Below are 22653 nucleotides of genomic sequence, written 5' to 3' on the forward strand. Positions count from 1 at the left end.
TATGCTACGTATGCTACATAGCCTTCCTATAGGATGATATATTGCCTCTGACAAAAGGTGTGGGCTTTTATGGCACAGGTGGTAGTGCACTTGCCCTGTAACCAGAGGTCCCTGGTTCAGCCCTGCTCCGCTCCAGCTTTCCCCTCTCAATTTGCTAGAAATTCATTCATAAAGTCACTACACCCACACCTACACTGGCTCAAGCTCACTCTTTGCCCTGTGTTTCGATGCCCCCCCCCCCCCCCCCCCCAATTGCTTCATTGGTGGCATCAGTGCAAGAATAGGCTTCACATGTTCACATTGGGTTTGTGCTCCGGACACTTCTAGAGAAAAGGGGGAATAGTGTAGCCTGTTTGAGAGTATTACTACCCCTCTGTCAAGATGCCTGGGCTTTTATAGCACACGTGGCAGAGCTCTGCTCCTCTTAAATCACTACATAACCATAAAGTTACTCCAAAATCAATGGTCTGCAGCTGACCAACTACAAGGAAATGTAGGTTACTGTTTCTAATCCCACAGCTGGTGCATTGGAAGCTATGTTCGTCCAAATTATTGTTGACAAATAAGACTGACTGCCAAATTGTGGGCGCTTCAGTACAACCCCCTGTGATTTCTGTATGCGGGTCCACGAAGGATGAAAGCGCGCTCCCGAGAGTTCAGGTGAATGGAGAGTGGGAGCGAGAGCGGGTCACGGTTCAGTGTGCGTAGGAGAAAAGGACGAAATAAGGAAAATGAACTGCAACAGCTCGTTCTGGGCACATGTGTTCATGACAGCGTATCTACTATGGGTCACGGGATGTGTTGCACAGAAAGTAAGTAATACATGGCTGCTCTTTGTTTACAGTCTCATTTGCCTCATGAAAAAGCGCAATCAATCGTGTCACCCGTCAGCGGGCTTCTAGTGACTGCAGTGGCGGATCTAGACCATTTCAACTGGGGGGGGGGTCCAAGCTGGGGCCAGTTGTACTGTTAGAGGGGCCAGTTACATTAGACGTTATTGTTGTCATATCGTTTTCTTCACTGCATTGCAGGCATTAGCAGGCAAAAGACCATGTTCATGATCATCATCGTTGCCACTGTCTAATAACGTATGTAAAAAAAGAACGATAGCAAAAATTAGTTATGTAAAAATTATTTCATACTCCACATTTCGGGGGTCCAAAATTGTTGTCACAGGGGCACTGGCCGCACTGCCCCCCCCCCCCCCCCCGAACCTAGTGAGTGACTGGCAGAAAACTTGTAAGCAAAATGAAACACGTTTCCTTGTTGTGTAGTTGGTACCCACACTGGGAAAGACATAATATAGCATTTCCAGGGTAATTTGTCATTATGGTGAACGTACATGATGTAATGCACTGTAAACGTGTTGTAGTAGAATAGTCCAATGAATACAGCACCCGTGCATGCAGGGCTCGCGTACAGAAGTTTGAGTATAGTTTTACCTAATCTTTATTGTATTATTTAAAATAAAATCTAATACCATTATACTTTAAAATAATCTATAATCTCATCCAAAACTACAAAAAAGTGTATTGACATGCATTTCAGTAGGAAGCTTCCAATTCTAATAATCCCACATTCAAAGTCATGCTGGGTTGGTAACTATGGAAAATAAGCCATTATTTTATGGGATTTTCCATTGCACATTTTGTCAATGAATACATAATTGCAGATATCAGCTTTTCACAACTGTAAGACATTGCAAATATACATCAATACATCAATATTAGGTTATTGCCACGTGTTTGAACTGAACATATTGAGTAATGACGAACGTTGGGACATCTCAGGGCTTAATGCCCTTTTCTATCTCTCTTGTCCATGTATCAGTCTGGTGAAGGTCAGGTTTGTCAAGATACAAGAGGGAGGAGGTTGTCGAATTCTTATTTTCTCTTCCTCAACTTGATTTGGTTAAAACAAACTTTCATGGATATAAACATATAAAGAAGTAAAGTAAAACAATTTTAATAATAAAATAGAGGAGGGGGGTTTGGAATAGGATAGGAACCCTGTTTAGGGTAAAATGATTTGGGTTGGGGGAAGGGGTAAAGAACAAATAGGACGTAGAGGATGGGAACTTGTTCTTCAGGATACTGGGAGGGGAGTAATGGTTTGTAATATTTGAGTAGTGGGATGAATGGTTATTTTTGATGTTGTTTGTGTCTCCATTGAGAAAAATCTACTTACAGCGAAATAAAACCGTCAGTTTAGGTTGTTAAAATGTCAGCTTCTATTGCAGTGGCCCACCATCCTGGAAAAATGAGTTTAAAAGGGTATACTTATTTAAATAGATCGGGTAAAACCCATGCTTTAAAATGTTGAGATATCAGCGGGAGTAAAAGTGGATACAATCACAATAAAATGCATAAGTTATCCACCCTAAAAAAGGGTTTAAAAGTGATAAATATGCGCAGTATTTAATAAGCACGGAAAGGGAGTTGCTAAATAAAGATCTGGGCGGGTCAGCTTGTTCTGCCCGAATCATGGGCTTCAGAGATGGATTGTCCACCGACCTGAGGGTTCAGAGATTCAGATTGTTGCGGGTGTGATTGCAGGGTACAGTGAAAATCTTAGGCTTTGAGCTCCAACATACTGGACTAGTGAAATAAAATAATGAAAATGGTAAAAACAATATAAATAGACATAGCACTATATACATAATAACAGCTGATGGATATTATGAATAAATAAATGTCCATTGGGATGTATGCGGAGTAAAGACTGTTGGGGGGGGGGGGGGTTAGAATGACCATAGGGTGAGCAGCAGCAGGCTGATCATTGAGTGAAATAGAAAACCAAAAAGTAATAATATACACATTAACAACTGCAATAGTGATGAATGTCGTTGGTGTGGGGGCAGAGTAAAGTCTGTTGGGGGGTGTGAAATGCCCATAGAAGGGGGGGGGGCAGCAGTAGTAGAGAGCATGGCGATAAGGGGAGTAGAAGGGGGGGTGGAGCAACAGAAGAAAGAATGTCCATGGGGGAGTAGCGGGTAAGATAAGTGAGAGTTGAGGATGTCCATGGGGAAGAGTAGCAGGTAAGATAAGTGAGTGTTGAGGATGTCCATGGGGAAGAGTAGCGGGTAAGATAAGTGAGTGTTGAGGATGTCCATGGGGAAGAGTAGTGGGTAAGATAAGTGAGTGTTGAGGATGTCCATGGGGAAGAGTAGCGGGTAAGATAAGTGAGTGTTGAGGATGTCCATGGGGAAGAGTAGCAGGTAAGATAAGTGAGTGTTGAGGATGTCCATGGGGAAGAGTAGCGGGTAAGATAAGTGAGTGTTGAGGATGTCCATGGGGAAGAGTAGCGGGTAAGATAAGTGAGTGTTGAGGATGTCCATGGGGAAGAGTAGCGGGTAAGATAAGTGAGAGTTGAGGATGTCCATGGGGAAGAGTAGCGGGTAAGATAAGTGAGTGTTGAGGATGTCCATGGGGGAGAGTAGTGGGTAAGATAAGTGAGTGTTGAGGATGTCCATGGGGAAGAGTAGTGGGTAAGATAAGTGAGTGTTGAGGATGTCCATGGGGAAGAGTAGCGGGTAAGATAAGTGAGTGTTGAGGATGTCCATGGGGAAGAGTAGCGGGTAAGATAAGTGAGAGTTGAGGATGTCCATGGGGAAGAGTAGTGGGTAAGATAAGTGAGAGTTGAGGATGTCCATGGGGAAGAGTAGCGGGTAAGATAAATGAGTGTTGAGGATGTCCATAGGGGAGAGTAGTGGGTAAGATAAGTGAGTGTTGAGGATGTCCATGGGGAAGAGTAGCGGGTAAGATAAGTGAGTGTTGAGGATGTCCATGGGGAAGAGTAGTGGGTAAGATAAGTGAGAGTTGAGGATGTCCATGGGGGAGTAGCGGGTAAGATAAGTGAGTGTTGAGGATGTCCATGGGGAAGAGTAGCGGGTAAGATAAGTGAGTGTTGAGGATGTCCATGGGGAAGAGTAGCGGGTAAGATAAGTGAGAGTTGAGGATGTCCATGGGGAAGAGTAGTGGGTAAGATAAGTGAGTGTTGAGGATGTCCATGGGGAAGAGTAGCGGGTAAGATAAGTGAGTGTTGAGGATGTCCATGGGGAAGAGTAGCAGGTAAGATAAGTGAGTGTTGAGGATGTCCATGGGGAAGAGTAGCGGGTAAGATAAGTGAGTGTTGAGGATGTCCATGGGGAAGAGTAGCGGGTAAGATAAGTGAGTGTTGAGGATGTCCATGGGGAAGAGTAGCGGGTAAGATAAGTGAGAGTTGAGGATGTCCATGGGGAAGAGTAGCGGGTAAGATAAGTGAGTGTTGAGGATGTCCATGGGGGAGAGTAGTGGGTAAGATAAGTGAGTGTTGAGGATGTCCATGGGGAAGAGTAGTGGGTAAGATAAGTGAGTGTTGAGGATGTCCATGGGGAAGAGTAGCGGGTAAGATAAGTGAGTGTTGAGGATGTCCATGGGGAAGAGTAGCGGGTAAGATAAGTGAGAGTTGAGGATGTCCATGGGGAAGAGTAGTGGGTAAGATAAGTGAGAGTTGAGGATGTCCATGGGGAAGAGTAGCGGGTAAGATAAATGAGTGTTGAGGATGTCCATAGGGGAGAGTAGTGGGTAAGATAAGTGAGTGTTGAGGATGTCCATGGGGAAGAGTAGCGGGTAAGATAAGTGAGTGTTGAGGATGTCCATGGGGAAGAGTAGTGGGTAAGATAAGTGAGAGTTGAGGATGTCCATGGGGGAGTAGCGGGTAAGATAAGTGAGTGTTGAGGATGTCCATGGGGAAGAGTAGCGGGTAAGATAAGTGAGTGTTGAGGATGTCCATGGGGAAGAGTAGCGGGTAAGATAAGTGAGAGTTGAGGATGTCCATGGGGAAGAGTAGTGGGTAAGATAAGTGAGTGTTGAGGATGTCCATGGGGAAGAGTAGCGGGTAAGATAAGTGAGTGTTGAGGATGTCCATAGGGGAGAGTAGTGGGTAAGATAAGTGAGAGTTGAGGATGTCCATGGGGGAGTAGCGGGTAAGATAAGTGAGTGTTGAGGATGTCCATAGGGGAGAGTAGTGGGTAAGATAAGTGAGTGTTGAGGATGTCCATGGGGGAGAGTAGTGGGTAAGATAAGTGAGAGTTGAGGATGTCCATGGGGAAGAGTAGCGGGTAAGATAAGTGAGAGTTGAGGATGTCCATAGGGGAGAGTAGTGGGTAAGATAAGTGAGAGTTGAGGATGTCCATGGGGAAGAGTAGCGGGTAAGATAAGTGAGAGTTGAGGATGTCCATAGGGGAGAGTAGTGGGTAAGATAAGTGAGTGTTGAGGATGTCCATGGGGAAGAGTAGTGGGTAAGATAAGTGAGAGTTGAGGATGTCCATGGGGAGAGTAGTGGGTAAGATAAGTGAGTGTTGAGGATGTCCATGGGGAAGAGTAGCGGGTAAGATAAGTGAGAGTTGAGGATGTCCATAGGGGAGAGTAGTGGGTAAGATAAGTGAGTGTTGAGGATGTCCATGGGGAAGAGTAGCGGGTAAGATAAGTGAGAGTTGAGGATGTCCATAGGGAAGAGTAGCGGGTAAGATAAGTGAGTGTTGAGGATGTCCATGGGGAAGAGTAGCGGGTAAGATAAGTGAGTGTTGAGGATGTCCATGGGGAAGAGTAGTGGGTAAGATAAGTGAGAGTTGAGGATGTCCATAGGGGAGAGTAGTGGGTAAGATAAGTGAGTGTTGAGGATGTCCATGGGGAAGAGTAGCGGGGGAAATGTCCATAGGGGGAATAGGAGGGGGGAGCAGGTAGCTGACAAGTGGTGGCTAATCAGCAGCCTGATGGTCTGAAGGTAGAAACTATTGGCTCTCAGTTTTTGCCATGATGCTCCTGTACTGCCAACGTCTGAGTGATTGAAACGGGGAGAACAGGACATGGCTTGGGTGGCTTGGCTGGGGTCCCTGATGATCTTCTTGGCCTTCCTGCGACACCTGGTGTTGTAGGTGTCCTGTAGGGTGCGTTAGGCTGCATATATCACCCTCTGAAGAGCCTTGCGATCCACGGCGGTGGAGTTGCCGTACCAGGCTGTGATGCAGTCCGACAGTATGCTCTCAATGGTTCTCCTGTAGAACACTGTGAGGGCACTCAGGGTAAAACTGAACATCTTCTTGAACATCCGTGGCAATACTTGGCAAAGCTACATTTACAACCATGGGGAGAAACACGTCCTCAACGTGACTGTACCTTAGTAGAGGTTAACGGCAATGGTATGCCATAGTCAGACAGAGAGAGCTGAGACATGAGAATTGGAGCAGAGAGCAGGGCATGTTCACCTCCTGTTCCTCTCTCTGTCTGTGTCCCAAATTGCCTATAAAGGGCTCTGGTCAAAAGTAGTGCACTACATAGGGAATAAGGTGCCATTTGGAACACATCGCCGGTTCACCCTCTCACTTTGTGGTGAAAACAACCCAAGCTGCTTGCCTGCCCGACACTGACATGGACCTCATGTCTTCATTCTTGAACCATAGCCCTCATGAATCACCCTGTACATACTGTAGAATAGTGACACCTTACCCCTGCTCTCTGCAAGTAGCTACACAACACACAGCAGTTTGTCTGAGAGAAGGGGTTCTTAGTATAGTAGTATTTAAGTGTAACCCAGCCGGCCCTTACAATTCATTGTCGGAGTGTTACATGGCACTGGATTGCATGGTGTGATCAGTGGCTTTTCCCCCCCTGGTTATTGGGTTTCCACATCCACACTACGGTGGGGTTTGGAGGTGTAACTCACCTGAAACGTGTTCAGCTGGTTGTGCAGCAGAGATGATGGTGCAGCAGTCCAGGTGACACTCTCTAGTTAGGGTTTATTCTCAATTTGGTGTAATTTCCAAACTAGGAAGAAACCTGTTAGCCTCGTACAACCAGACTGATCTCGCAAGATTACATCAATTATTCGCTACACTGATCCACTCTATTTATTTGGCCCCCCTTTCATGTCCAAATTTTTGGACAAAAACCACCAGCAAATCAATTCCCAAGTGATTTTAATTTAGTAAATCTCTTCCAAAGTATTCCAACACATAATAGAGAGATATATGTGATCATTTTAGTCAAATAATATATCTGTTTGGGCTTCTTGTTGTCAATTTGCAGTCTACAAATTATTTGTAATTTTGTTCCTGCCCCCTCACCATCCGCTCAATAAAAAATGGTCCCGTGGCTGAATCTAGTGGATTATCCATGCTGAAGGCGTTCTTAGTCATATCTGCTCTCCTCTTCTGAGTGTTCTGTATGTGAACAATGGACACTACAGTATTGACTTACTGCACATGTACTTATGCTATTTATCTGGGGGAAAAGAAAACTATTGATCTGCCACTGTACTGTAAATAAAACAGAAGGCAGACATGACCTAGTAAATCCATAACATGACCATGTTATAAGTAGTGTCTATGGGTTATGTGGTGTTTAATTATGTTCAGTTGTTAGCATTTGGGAAAGACCCCCCCTAATCTGTTCAGTGCTTACAGGTGATTAACAGAGTCTGGCAGAAGGAGTTCTTTTTAATGACCAAATCCTTCCTGACAACTTTGGCAGCAGAGTCAGATCGCAGTACTATAAAATAATTCTCCCACTTCCTGTGTATTCTGGTGCTGTAGCCTACTGTCTCCCACTATGAGTTGAATGTCACACGGTCATTGTATGTCTATGGCAATGTCTGGTGTCATTTACATAAAAGGCTTACCTGTCTCATTGCAGAGTTCTCCTTTGGGCCATTTTAGTAGGATTATTATCTATGACCACACACTACTATAACACTAGGAAGGAGAATCGATAAGGCTACGAACTGTCAAGACTTGTCTCCAGCCACTGTGACTGAGTGAGGGTGAGCAGCAGAATTCTTAGAACTGAACAACGAAAGCCCATAGTATATTGAATTGTCAGCGTCCCCAGCTTTAGTTTCTGTGTGCATAGGGTGCTCACTATCTTTGCAATTATCTGCCTGAGGGGGCACTCTAAATGATGTCTTTGTCCTCTTGTCCTCTTTTGTATTAAGTTGATTTTTGGAATAGCGTAAACAAGCTTGGTATTCATTTCATACAACCCCAAAATGAAGGGTTCAACTCTGATAAATACACCACCCTAACATCTACAAAAATGAGTGCATGTTTGACATTAGAAGATACTGCAATCATTTCATTGGTTATTGTCATGTTGATTAAAAGAGGGAACAACCTAAAAATAGAACCACTGAGGAATTCATCGCCTAGCTAAATGTTTAAATTCCGTAAAGAGACTAGATCATACTGTAAACACATATTGGTCAGACAGTGAGGTTGGCATGGTGGTAAATAACCTATACTGTTACTTTAAATGAGATGAATGGGCCAGGCGGAGAGAGCTGCCCTGCCCTGCTAGCTGGTCTGGCTGGTCTGGCTGTGTGTGTTGTTGTCATCCTGCATGGTGGGGCTACTCGCTCAGCTGCTGAGAGATTAATTACTTAGGATGCATCCATTCGCTGCCTGGGTCACATTCCAAATCTGGAAATGATTTCTCCTAATTGGTCCAAACCACCATGGTGACAGATAACACTGACTGACTGCATTTCGCCCACATGCTTTACTTTCTAGGCTAGGCATACTAAGTTAATGACTGTTACTGCAACCTCCTTCCATCCAGAGAAGAAGAAAAATCCAGGGAAACTGTTAATTGGTGTGTGCACCGCAAATCTGGAACCCCTCCATCCAACAGCCCGCCCAGCCAGCCACATATCTATGTGGAGTTGGAGGGTCCACCACCACCACAATGCTGAACATTCCACTGTCTCATGCAGAGCAGAGATCATTTGTGGCACCAACATTGACGACCAAAGAAGATTATGGTCTTGATGGAGGTTTGTAAAGGTCCATATTTTGTGCTGTGAAGACTATGCTCTCAGAGGTCACTGCATACACACCATACTTGTTGTATAAGTCGTGGGCTTGTGTATCAGTGCCTTTTCACAGCTGTGGACAAACAACACCGGGTGCAAGGACCTCTTTTCTTCTCTTAAAAAATACACTATATATAAAAAAGTATGTGGACATTCAAATGATTGGATTCGGCTATTTCAGCCACACCCGTTGCTGACAGGTGTGTAAAATTGAGCACACCGCCATGCAATCTCCATAGACAAACATTGGCAGTAGAATGGCCTTACTGAAGAGCTCTGTGACTTTCAACATGGCACCATCATAGGATACCACCTTTCCAACAAGTCAGTTCGTCAAATTTCTGCCCTGCTAGAGCTGCCCCGGTCAACTGTAAGTGCTGTTGTTGTGAAGTGGAAATGTCTAGGAGCAACAACGGCTCAGCCACGAAGTGGTAGGCCACACAAGATCACAGAATGGGACCGCCGAGTGTGTAAGAATTGTCTGTCCTCGGTTGCAACACTCACTACCTCCAGACGAGCTTCAATGCCATACAACTCTCCTTCCGTGGCCTCCAACTGCTCTTAAATGCAAGTAAAACTAAATGCATGCTATTCAATCGATCACTGCCCGCACCTGCCCGCCCGTCCAGCATCACTACTCTGGACGGCTCTGACTTAGAATACGTGGACAACTACAAATACTTAGGTGTCTGGTTAGACTGTAAACTCTCCTTCCAGACTCACATTAAGCATCTCCAATCCAAAATGAAATCTAGAATCGGCTTCCTATATCGCATCAAAGCATCATTCACTCATGCTGCCAAACTTACCCTCGTAAAACTGACCATCCTACCGATCCTCGACTTCGGCGATGTCATCTATAAAATAGCCTCCAACACTTTACTCAACAAATTGGATGCAGTCTATCACAGTGCCATCCGTTTTGTCACCAAAGCCCCATATACTACCCACCACTGCGACCTGTACTCTCTCGTTCGCTGGTCCTCGCTTCATACTCGTCGCCAAACCCACTGGCTACAGGTTATCTACAAGTCTCTGCTAGGTAAAGCCCCGCCTTATCTCAGCTCACTGGTCGCCATAGCAGCACCCACTCCTAGCACGCGCTCCAGCAGGTATATCTCACTGGTCACCCCTAAAGCCAATTCCTCCTTTGGTCGCCTTTCCTTCCAGTTCTCTGCTGCCAATGACTGGAACGAACTGCAAAAATCACTGAAGCTGGAGACTCATATCTCCCTCACTAACTTTAAGCACCAGCTGTCAGAGGAGCTCACAGATCACTGCACCTGTACATAGCCCATCTGTAAACAGCCCATCCAACTACCTCATCCCCATACTGTTATTTTTTTATAGTTCCATCACTAGCTTTAAGCACCAGCTGTCAGAGCAGCTCACAGATCACTGCAGCTGTACATAGATGGGCTGTTTACAGATGGGCTATCTACCTCGTCCCCATACTGTATTTATTTATTTATTTGCTCCTTTGCACCCCAGTATCTCCACTTGCACATTCATCTTCTGCACATCTACCATTCCAGTGTTTAATTGCTATATTGTAATGACTTCGCCACCATGGCCTATTTATTGCCTTAACTCCCTTATCTTACCTCATTTGCACTCACTGTACATAGACTTTTTGTTTTCTTTTTTCTACTATATTATTGACTGTATGTTTTGTTTATTCCATGTGTAACTCTGTGTTGTTGTATGTGTCGAATTGCTATGCTTTATCTTGGCCAGGTCGCAGTTGCAAATGAGAACTTGTTCTCAACTAGCCTACCTGGCTAAATAAAGGTGAAATAAATAAAAAAATTAAGTTCCAAACTGTCTCTAGAATCAACGTCAACACATGATCTGTTTGTCGGAGCTTCATGGAATGGGTTTCCATGGCTGAGCAGCCGCACACAAGCCTAAGATCACCATGCGCAATGCCAAGCGTTGGCTGGAGTGGTGTAACGCTTGCTGCCATTGGACTCTGGAGCAGTGGAAACACGTTCTCTGGGTTTGGAGGATGCCTGGAGAATGCTACCTACCCCAATGTATAGTGCCAACTGTAAGGTTTGGCGGAGGTGGAATAATGGTCTGGGGCTGTTTTTCAGGGTTCTGGCTAGGCCCCTTAGTTCCAGTGAAGGGAAATCTTAACGCTACAGCATGCAATGATATTCTAGACAATTCTGTGCTTCCAACTTTGTGGCAACAGTTTGGGGATCTAGTAGAAAGCCTTCCCAGAAGAGTGGAGGCTGTTATAGCGGGAAAGGGGGGACAAACTCCATATTAATACCCATGAATTTGTAATGAGATGTTTGACGAGCAGGTGTCCACATCATTTTGGTCATGTAGTGTAGCTCTTCTAGCTTCTATGACACACAGATCTAGTATGCTCCAATGGAGAAATGACCCTAAAGTCTATGGTCTAGATTTCTGTCAGTGTCTGACCTGACCAGCAACAGTGGCTAAATTATTGGACCGAGACAGAGCAACAGAAGAGCTGCTGAGTTCTGGGCTATACACATCATCTGGGTGTTGACACGGCTGAAGCGTTAGCCTTTTGGAGCAGTGTCACTTTTCTACTAGCGCCTGTGGGAGTCCCTGCCCCCTTTTGTGGGGCCCGTCTGGCTGTTTATGAGCCAGTCAGGGGTTGTTTGTGCATGTGAAGGAGTGAGGGAAGGGAGTGTGTGTGTGTGTGTGTGTGTGTGTGTGTGTGTGTGTGTGTGTGTGTGTGTGTGTGTGTGTGTGTGTGTGTGTGTGTGTGTGTGTGATAGCAAGCGCTATGGGAAGTTGGGCGTCAGTGTTTTGCAAGGTTTTAGCTGGGGGTTTCATCATACTAGTTGTATACTCACTAACATGTTGCTAAGGTTCAATTAAGCAATAGTAGATTTCTCTAAGCTCTTCAGTTAAGTTTTATTTGTGACATGCACAAGTACAGTGAAATGCTTAAAGGGCAACTCCATCACTTTTCAACCTCATTTTCATTATCTCCAGCACAATACCAGTGTCTACATATGTAAGTTCTACCCGATGATGTCATCAAAAGTTAAAACGTTTTATAAACAGTGATTTTCAAACACTGAGATTCGCTGTGGCTAGAAACTAGTTGCAGGTCTTGAAAATCTCTTCTTTTTTTTTAGGACTTTAATTCAAATCTTTTAACAACAGATCATAAGCGCTTTGTTTTCACATATGTAGACACTGGTTTGGCGCTGGAGATAATGAATATGAGGTTGAAAAGTGGCGGAATTGCCCTTTAACTTGCAAGCCCTACCCAACAGTGCAGTATTCAATATCAAATAAAACACGGAAAAAAAGAGAAGAAGCTATATACAGGGTCTGTGTCAGTACCAAATCCATGAAGGAACAAATGGGATGCTCGAGGGGAGGAGTTCCTGCAGATGCTGGAACGCCCCATATTGCGGGCTGCAGTTGCAAACTATTGAAAAAAAACCTTGCCAAAGACCAAAATGAACTAAAACGTCACAAAATGTTTCCATAATATATGCACACACTGTTCCGAACAGTTTCGTATGGGAAGCATGCGAACGCCTTCTGTGTGTGTGTGTGTGTGTGTGTGTGTGTGTGTGTGTGTGTGTGTGTGTGTGTGTGTAAGAGTGCCAGTGTAGGCGTGATGAACAGGTATACATGTATACATGGCTGAAAAGTGACTGGTGGCGGGAATATATAAATACTTATGTTAATATACTAATGGTAATACATGTAAACAGGAGTGATAGTGACCAGTAGCAGGATAAATAGATACAGTAGATACTATTGGTAATCAATGAACAGAAGTGTAGTGTTAGTAATAAATCTAATGAATAATCATTTTAGCAGCAGCGTAGGTGTGAGGGGGAGTAGTAGTTGTTAGCCATTTAACAGTCTTATGTTCAGGGGCTAGAAGCTGTTTAGGAGTCTGTTGGTCTAAGCCTGGATGCACTGGTACCACCTGCCGGACGGGAGCATGGAGGATAGTCCATGATTCTCTGATCCACCTCTACGCAGGCGACACCATTCTGTATACTTCTGGCCCTTCTTTGGACACTGTGTTAACTAACCTCCAGACGAGCTTCAATGCCATACAACTCTCCTTCCGTGGCCTCCAACTGCTCTTAAATACAAGTAAAACTAAATGCTCTTTAAACGATCGCTACCAGCACCTGCCCGCCCGCCCGGTTCTGACTTAGAATATGTGGACATCTACAAATATCTAGGTGTCGGGTTAGACTGTAAACTCTCCTTCCAGACTCACATTAAGCATCTCCAATCCAAAATTAAATTTAGAATCGGCTTCCTATTTCGCAACAAAGCATCCTTCACTCATGCTGCCAAACAATCCCTCGTAAAACTGACTATCCTACCGATCCTTGACTTCGGCGATGCCATTTACAAAATAGCCTCCAACACTACTCAGCAAATTGAATGCAGTATATCACAGTGCCATCCGTTTTGTCACCAAAGCCCCATATACTACCCACCACTGCGACCTGTATGCTCTCGTTGGCTGGCCCTCGCTTCATATTCATCGCCAAACCCACTGGCTCCAGATCATCTATAAGTCTTTGCTAGGTAAAGCCCCGCCTTATCTCAGCTCACTGGTCACCATAGCAGCACCCACGCTCTCAAGCAGGTATATTTCACTGGTCACCCCCAAAGCCAATTCCTCCTTTGGCCGCCTTTACTTCCAGTTCTCTGCTGCCAATGACTGGAACGAATTGCAAAAATCACTGAAGCTGGAGACTCATATCTCCCTCACTAACTTTAAGCACCAGCTGTCAGAGGACCTCACAGATCACTGCACCTGTACATAGCCCATCTGTAAACAGCCCATCCAACTACCTCATCCCCATACTGTTATTTTTTTTTGTATCTGACACCCCAGTGTCTTTACTTGCACATTCATCTTCTGCACATCTATCACTCCAGTGTTTTAATTGCTAAATTGTAATTATTTTGCCACTATGGCCTATTTATTGCCTTACCTCCCTTATCTTACCTCATTTGCACACACTGTATAGATTTGTTGTTTGTTATTGACTGTATGTTTGTTTATTCCATGTGTAACTTTGTGTTGTTGTTTGTGTCGCACTACTTTGCTTTATCTTGGCCAGGTCGCAGTAAATGAGTACTTGTTCTCAACTAGCCTACCTGGTTAAATAAAGGTGAAATAAACATTTTAAAAAGTCTCGGTTGGCCAGTCTTTGGCAATTTTTCAGCCCTTTTTCAGGCAGCAGTTAGGGAGTTTTATTTGGTTTTTAAGACATTGAATTGTGTTTCAAGTTTATATTCCAAGCAGCAAAACAATATACAGTATGTTTCTTTTAGAAGGCTTTTGTATTAAGTTCAAATTACATTTTTGGTAATTAGCATTTTAGTTCCGACAGGATTCAAGTTCCTTAACAATATAATTATGGTAAACCTCAAAATAATGACAGTGCTTAATTTGACATTCCACTGCACAAGTAATTTCAATCAATTATTTGCTTGGGTGGTTTACTTTTGTACAAGGATAGTCTAGTCATCTCCGTATAGCACAACTGGGGCGCGATGACCGACGAGCAGGGCCTTATGTAAACTTTCTGCCTGCTCCTACTTATTAGCTTCACTTCATTAAAATGTTATCTCCCATCCCACCATGAAGTGGTGCAACCAAACGGCACTGTGGCCCATTGTGTCCCATGAGAAAAGGTTTCCTCGATTAATGACCGCCTTGGCTGCCAGTGGAGAGGAGAGGCCTGCGTCTGTGATGTAACAGAACTGGGATGTTTGGCATTATAAGAATGTCCCATTTCCATTAAACACTGTGGCACTTTGGAGACCATTCATGTGTAGTCTACCTTGTGCATCACATCACAGTGAGGGTGGCAGACCTCCAGATAGCCAGCCCAGTCCTACTGTAGCCAGGGCCATGGAGATGACACAGTCTCTGACCCTCTCTCCCTCCTTGACACAGTTCTCGCTCTCTGATGGGGGGGATGGATATGTAGCCCACAAACTGTGAATAGAAAGAACATGCATAAAGAAAATTGGATTTGGTCACTTTTTTTGGTCACAGAGACACACACACACACACACACACACACACACACACACACACCCTCCCTTCCCCCCATGTTGTCAAGCTGTTCCCTTCATTCTATAGTGTATTGCACAACACCGTTGAGCAAAACCGAAAATCGGCTTACTCTCTGCAACCTCTCGGGAATGGCATTTGACCAGTTTAAATGTCATCTGTGTAATTATGTGTTGTGGTTGTGGCATTCGCCACATGAGTTCCTAGTAGGTCTAAGGCCATTTTCTTGTTTGTACCTTCCTGTGATGTAATGCTTTCATGCTAAACTGCATTCTGAGAAAGGAAAGGCCATCATACAACACTCTTAGAAATAGTTGGGCATCAAAGTACTGACTGTACCATGACGTTTGTAATTTAGCATTGTTACATCAACATCCATCACTATCTGATTGTAATTACCAATGGGCAATTCCACGGTAACAGAAGGATGCCGAGATGCAGATTTTTCACTTTAAACATGTGCCAAAGAAAAACTATTGATTGCAGTTAAACAAACCATACAGATCTATGCACAAGGACTTCTTTTAACAATTGCGACTGAACATTTTACAAAAACACATTTACTCGAGAACGGTGCAGGTGACCACGTTTTCCAAAAACGGTTAAATATCTACTCCGAATTAAAATTCAAAGATGTCTGCAGAAAGAATGGGGTGTCAGGTATGATATGAAACCTTGAGATTTGAAAAATCAATTTGGTTATTGAACTACAGCAAGTGAAGTGGATGAACACCCGGTAACAGAATGATGGTAACAGAATGACATCATGGGTCCCTGATCTGTACTATACAGAAATGCATAATTAGAAATGTCATTCTCTTCATGGTGATGTATCCTGAATAGATACACAAAGGTAGACATTTTTTATATCCTCCTTTGCATGTTTGGGTATTATTCTATTATTCTAATGAGCTCCGCCCCCAAATAAGACCAAATTTGGTTGGTCAGGACCTAACCAAATCTGTACCAGTTTGAACAGTACAGCACAATAGAGTACAGTAGAGTTCAGTGTATTAGAGTATAGTTCAGTAAATTATACTGTACTCTACTTTAATGTGGTCTTCTGTATTGTACTGTGCTGTACTAAACTCTACTATATTGTACTGACCTATACTCTGTTTCTTTACTGTATTGTACTGGGCTCTACTTTACTGTACGGTGCTATCCAAACTTGTGAAAATGTATATGTTTGGTTCAGATTTGGACTGACCAAATTTCAACTACTTATCAACGTACATGGACATCCGGTGTCAGTCGGTGCTCAGTGGGTGAGAGGACTGGTTACAGTAAATGGAAAGAGGGGGCTCATGGGAAGGTGGCAGTAAGAGCCTGGAGAGGAGACATTAACTGGAGAGGGAGAAGGGAGACAAACAAAATGAGGGGTGAACAATGGGAAGTTCTTGACTTAAATTTTTTTATTATACAGTATAATTGGGAAAGTATACAGACTCCTTGATTATTCCACATTTTGTTACGTTATAGCCTTATTCTACAATTGATTAAATCGTTTTTTTTGTCATCAATCTCCACACAATACCCCATAATGACAAAGCAAAAACAGGTTTTTAGAAATGTTTGCTAATTTATAAAAAATCAACTGAAATATGACATTTACATAAGTATTCAGACCCTTTACTCAGTACTTTGTTGAAGCACCTTTGGCAGCGATTACAGCATCGAGTCTTCTTGGGTATGACGCTACAAGCTTGGCACACCTGTATTTGGGGAGTTTCTTCCATTCCTCTGCAGATCCTCTCAAAATCTGTCAGGTTGGATGGGGAGCGTTGCAGCACAGTATTTACAGGTCTCGCCAGAGAAGTTAGATCGGGTTCAAGCATGGGCTCTAATTGGGCCAGTTAAGGACATTCAAACACTTGTCCCGAAGCTACTCCTGCGTTGTCTTGTCAGTGTGCTTTGGGTCTTTGTCCTGTTGGAAGGTGAACCTTCACCCCAGTCTGAGGTCCTGAGCGCTCTGGAGCAGGTTTTCATCAAGGATCTCTCTGTACTTTGCTCCGTTCATCTTTGCCTCGACCCTGACTAGTCTCCCAGTCCCTGCCGCTGAAAAACATCCTCACAGCATGATGCTGCCACCACCATGCTTCACCATAGGGATGGTGCCAGGTTTCCTCCAGATGTGACACTTGGCATTCAGACCAAAGAGTTCAATCTGAAACAGAGAATGTTGTTTCTCATGGTCAGAGTTCTTTAGGTGCCTTTTGGCAAACTCCAAGCGGGCTGTCATATGCCTTTTAATGAGGAGTGGCTTCCGTCTGGCCACTCTACCATAAAGACCTGATTGGTGGAGGGCTGCAGAGATGGTTGGCATTCTGGAAGATTCTCCCATCTCCACAGAGGAACTGTAGAGCTCTGTCAGTGACCTTCGGGTTATTGGTCACCTCCCTGACCAAGGCCCTTCTCCCCCGATTGCTCAGTTTGGCCGGGTGGCCAGCTCTAGGAAGAGCCTTGGTGGTTCCAAACTTCTTCCATTTAAGAACGATGGAGGCCACTGTATTCTTGGGGACCTTCAATGCTGCAGAAATGTTTTGGTACCCTTCCCCAGATCTGTGCCTTGACACAAACCTGTCGCGGAGCTCTAAGAACAATTCCTTTGACCTCTTGGCTTGGTTTTTGCTCTAACATGCACTGTCAACTGTGGGACCTTATAATGACAGGTGTGTGCCTTTCCAAATCATGTCCAATCAATTGAATTTACTACAAGTGGACTCCAATGAAGTGGTCGAAACATCTTAAGGATAATCAATGGAAACACGATGTACCTGAGCTCAATTTTGAGTCTCGAAGGGTCTGAATACTCATGTAAATTAGTTATTTATATTTTTTATACATTGCAAACATTCCTAAAAACCTGTTTTTGCTTTGTCAATATGTGGTATTGTGTGTGTGTGTGTGTGTGTGTGTGTGTGTGTGTGTATTGCTGAGAAAAAATATGTATTTAATCCATTTTAGAATAATGCTGTAACGTAACAATGTGGAAAAAGTCAAGGGGTCTGAATACTTTCCGAAGGCACTGAGCCAACAAGTGCTCAGCATATATGGAAACTCCTTCAAGACTGTTGGAAAAGCATTCCAGGTGAAGCTGGTTGAGAGAATGCCAAGAGTGCGCAAACCTGTCATCAAGGCAAAGGGTGGCTACTTTGAAGAACCTCAAAACACTTTTTTGGTTACGGCATGATTCCACATGTGTTATTTTGTAGTTTTGATGTCTTCACTATTATTCTACAACGTAGAAAAATTTTTTAAATAAAGAAAAACCCTGGAATTAGTATGTCCAAACTTTTGACAGGTTCTGTATATATGCCTTAATTAAGAACTACAGACTCTTAGCTTTCATTTGACAACAAATTTGATGTGCTCCTATGAACTTCACGTTAATGCTCATGGGGCTTTTTACATGGAAATTCCCCAATGCATAAATTATAATAAACGTATGTTATTTGGCTACCCAAACGTTTTGCTCCAGCCAAATGCTAAGCTACGCATAATGAGTCTGGATCTGAGTACCTCCTCAACGATTTCTAGAATGGAAATCCATTCTGGACCATCTGTTTGGTCCCAGAACCCGAAGGGTTGGGCCAGAGTCGGAACACACATGGGTTAACCGACGTTTGAAAATGTGTCATTGGCTTTGATACTCTCATTGGGACTTTGTTTTGTACAACACCCCTCATTTTGACGTCACCACAAACGACTTCAATGATGGCCTGAGTTTTGACTTCTGAGTTTCACTTCTGAGGTCTGAGTTTTGACTAGGCCATTCCAATTCGTTTAAATGTTTCCCCTTAAACCACTCGTCCCAGTCTCAAATCTCTGGAAGACTCAAACAGGTTTCCCTCAAGGATTTCCCTGTATTTGGCGCCATCCATCATTTCTTCAATTCTGACCAGTTTCCCAGTCCCTGCCGATAGAAAAACATCCCCACAGCATGATGCTGCCACCACCATGCTTCACTGTGGGGATGGTATTCTCGGGGTGATGAGAGGTGTTGGGTTTGCACCAGACATAGTGTTTTCCTTGATGGCCAAAAATCTCAATTGTAGTCTCATCTGACCAGAGTACCTTCTTCCAAATGTTTGGGGAGTCTCCCACATGCCTTTTGGCGAACACCAAACGTGTTTGCTTATTTTTTGGCCACTTCCATAAAGCCCAGCTCTGTGGAGGGTACGGCTTAAAGTGATCCTATGGACAGATATTCCAATCTCCGCTGTGGAGCTTTGCAGCTCCTTCAGGGTTATCTTTGGCTTCTTTGTTGCCTCTCTGATTAATGCCCTCCTTGCCTGGTCCATGCGTTTTGGTGATCAGCCCTCTCTTGGCAGGTTTGTTGTGGTGCCATATTCTTTACATTTTTTAATAATGGATTTAATGGTGCTCCGTATTTTTTTTATAACCCAACCCTGATCTGTACTTCTCCACAACTTTGTCCCTGACCTGTTTAGAGAGCTCCTTGGTCTTCGTGGTGCCGCTTGCTGGGTGGTGCCCCTTGCTTAATGGTGTTGCAGATTTTGGGGCCTTTCAGAACAGGTGTGTGTGTGTGTGTGTGTGTGTGTATTTATATGTATGTATGTATGTATGTAATGTATGTATGTAATGTATGTATGTATGTGTGTATATGTATATATGTATATATGTGTATATATATGTATATATATGTATGTGTATATATATATGTATGTGTGTGTGTATATATATATATGTGTGTGTGTGTGTGTGTGTGTGTGTGTGTATATATATATATACTGAGATCATGTGACACTTAGATTGCACACAGGTGGACTTTATTTAACTAATTATGTGGTAATTGGTTACAACAGATCTTATTTAGGGGCTTCAAAGGGGCTGAATACATAAGCACACACCACTTTTCAGTTTAACATTTTTTTTGAATTTTTTGAAACAAGTAAACATTTTTTCATTTCACTAAACCAATTTGGACTATTATGTGTATCTCCATTACATGAAATCCAAATAAAATCCATTTAAATAACAGGTTGTAATGCAACAAAATAGGAAAAACGCCAAGGGGAATGAATACTTTTGCAAGGCACTGTTAGCAGAAAAGACCCCCATACGTACTGTAAAATATGATGGGGGATCTTTGATGTTATGGCGCTATTTCTTTGTGGATTTTTCAAAATCCACAAAGAAATGGTTAGATGGCCACAAAATCTACATTTTGCAACCGCCATCTCAGTCTCCAAATCACTCACCCATTGTCGTCACTTCCTGTTCATCAAGCTAGCAGGGTTTTATTGAGGGCTTGAACGCAGACCACGACATTGTAGGCCATTGTGGCTGGGACCGCGGATTGTCCCGGGCCTGTGGCAGTCTAGACCCCAGCTGTTTGTTGTTGCATTTTCAATCTTCCCTGCGTCCTTCCCTGTCTGGAACTGCGAGGAGTAACAGCGTAATCCATCCAAGTAACAGCGTAAACCATGACAAAGACCAAAGCCGACGGGAGTACCGTTGAGGACAGTGGTGTCTATCACAGGTGAAGGATTTTTTTTAAACAAACAAAAATTGTTCTACAAGCAGTTGTTACAACAACAAAATAGCTTCCAGTGTTTTGTCCAAATACTGGTGGAGTCAACTAATAGAAGAATCGACGACCTGACCAGAGGTCGAGGGCCTGAAGAACAGTTTGCAGTTCTCCCAGGGTCAGTTTGACGAGTTTAAACAGGCGAATGTCAAGATGACAGCAATCTGTAAGTCATTGAGAGAGTACATCGGTTCTGTATGTGAATCTATGATATCAATGACGGATAAATCTGATTATCTTGAGGGACAATCAAGGCGGAACAACATGGTTGTGGAAAGAATTGAAGAATCTCCACATGAGACCTGGAAGGAGTCTGATGACAGAGTGAGGGAAATGATCTCGGAGAAACTGAAGATGAACCACAGGAAGATTGAGGTGGAGCGCGCCCACAGGACTGGAAAACCCGGCCCAAGTGACAGGCCGAGGCCGATCAGTGGTCAAGTTCCTGAGGTTCAAGGACAAGGTAGCTTTTCTGGAAAGAGCCAAGAACTTGAGAGGAACATGTACAGTGAGGGAAAAAAGTATTTGACCCCCTGCTGATTTTGTACGTTTTCCCACTGACAAAGAAATGATCAATCTATAATTTTAATGGTAGGTTTATTTGAACAGTGAGAGACAGAATAACAACCAAAAAAATCCAGAAAAAAACACATGTCAAAAATGTTATAAATTGATTTGCATTTTAATGAGGGAAATAAGTATTTGACCCCTATGCAAAACATGACTTAGTACTTGGTGGCAAAACCCTTGTTGGCAATCACAGAGGTCAGACGTTTCTTGTAGTTGGCCACAAGGTTTGCACACATCTCAGGAGGGATTTTGTCCCACCCCTCTTAGTCACCAAGAAAACAATTGCTAACACACTACGCCGTGAAGGACTGAAATCCTGCAGCGCCCGCAAGGTCCCCCTGCTCAAGAAAGCACATATACATGCCCGTCTGAAGTTTGCCAATGAACATCTGAATGATTCAGAGGACAACTGGGTGAAAGTGTTGTGGTCAGATGAGACCAAAATGGAGCTCTTTGGCATTAACTCAACTCGCTGTGTTTGGAGGAGGAGGAATGCTGCCTATGACCCCAAGAACACCAAGGACTATCCTGAAGCTGTGCGCCAGAAGAGGAAAGCCATGAAAGCTGCCACAGCGCGTGGGAACATTGCTTACATCCACTATGACAGGCTCATTGTCCACCTTCCCTCCCAAAAGCCTGGATGGGTTGAGAGAGCCAAGCCTATAGGTTTGTAGCTTTAACCCCGCAGCGCACACACACTTTTATAAACTCAGCAAAAAAAGAAATGTCCCTTTTTCAGGACCCTGTCTTTCAAAGATAATTTGTAAAAATCCAAATAACTTCACAGATCTTCATTGTAAAGAGTTTAAACACTGCTTGTTCAATGAACCGTACACATTGGATGCAGTGATCACAATATAGTGGCTATATCCAGGAAAGCCAAAGTTCTAAAAGCTGGGCCTAAAATAGTGTTTTATTTTACCTTACCTTTATTTAACCAGGCAAGTAAGTTAAGAACAAATTCTTATTTTCAATGACGGCCTAGGAACAGTGGGTTAACTGCTTTGTTCAGGGGCAGAACAACATATTTTTACCTTGTCAGCTCGGGGATTCAATCTAGCAACCTTTCGGTTTCTAGTTCAACACTCTATCCACTAGGCTACCTGCCACCCCAGATCATACAAAATATTTTGCTGTGACTCTTATGTGAATGATGTTAAGAAAATTGTTGCTCTGGTGTGATTAATAAGGAGCATCCAGGCACTGCACTTGATGAATTTATGAAATTGCTTCTTCCAATTATTGGTAAACATGCACCTGTTAAGAAACTGACTGTTAGAACTGTTAAGGCTCCATGGATTGATGAGGAATTGAAAAACTGTATGATTGAAAGAGATGGGGCAAAAGGAGTAGCAAATAAGTCTGGCTGCACATCTGACTGGCTGAATTACTGGAAATTGAGAAATTATGTGATTAAACTCAACAAAAAGAAGATCTATATCCTGAAGCCAAGATCAATAATATAAAGAGTGATGGAAAAAAACTTTGGAGTACTTCAAATGATATTACGGGCAGAAAGACTAATTCAACTCCCATCTTTCATCAAATCAAATGGCTTATTCATCACAAAAAACATTTGATGTTGCCAATTATTTTAATGATTACTTCATTGGCAAAGTTG

The 22653-nt window shown here is 43.4% G+C and overlaps 1 protein-coding gene across 1 annotated transcript in view; it reads left to right on the forward strand.

Annotated features, from left to right (window-relative positions):
- Window positions 1-592: 592 nt before the first annotated feature.
- LOC115164319 (uncharacterized) overlaps window positions 593-22653 on the forward strand; it is a 37079-nt gene continuing 15018 nt past the window's right edge. Inside the window, exon 1 of the mRNA XM_029716677.1 lies at window positions 593-812. Coding sequence (XP_029572537.1) covers window positions 732-812 — 81 coding nt within the window. The 5' untranslated portion in view covers window positions 593-731. The remainder of the gene's footprint in view (window positions 813-22653) is intronic.

Source organism: Salmo trutta, chromosome 27 (assembly GCF_901001165.1).
Source record: "Salmo trutta chromosome 27, fSalTru1.1, whole genome shotgun sequence".
Lineage (NCBI taxonomy): Eukaryota > Metazoa > Chordata > Actinopteri > Salmoniformes > Salmonidae > Salmo > Salmo trutta.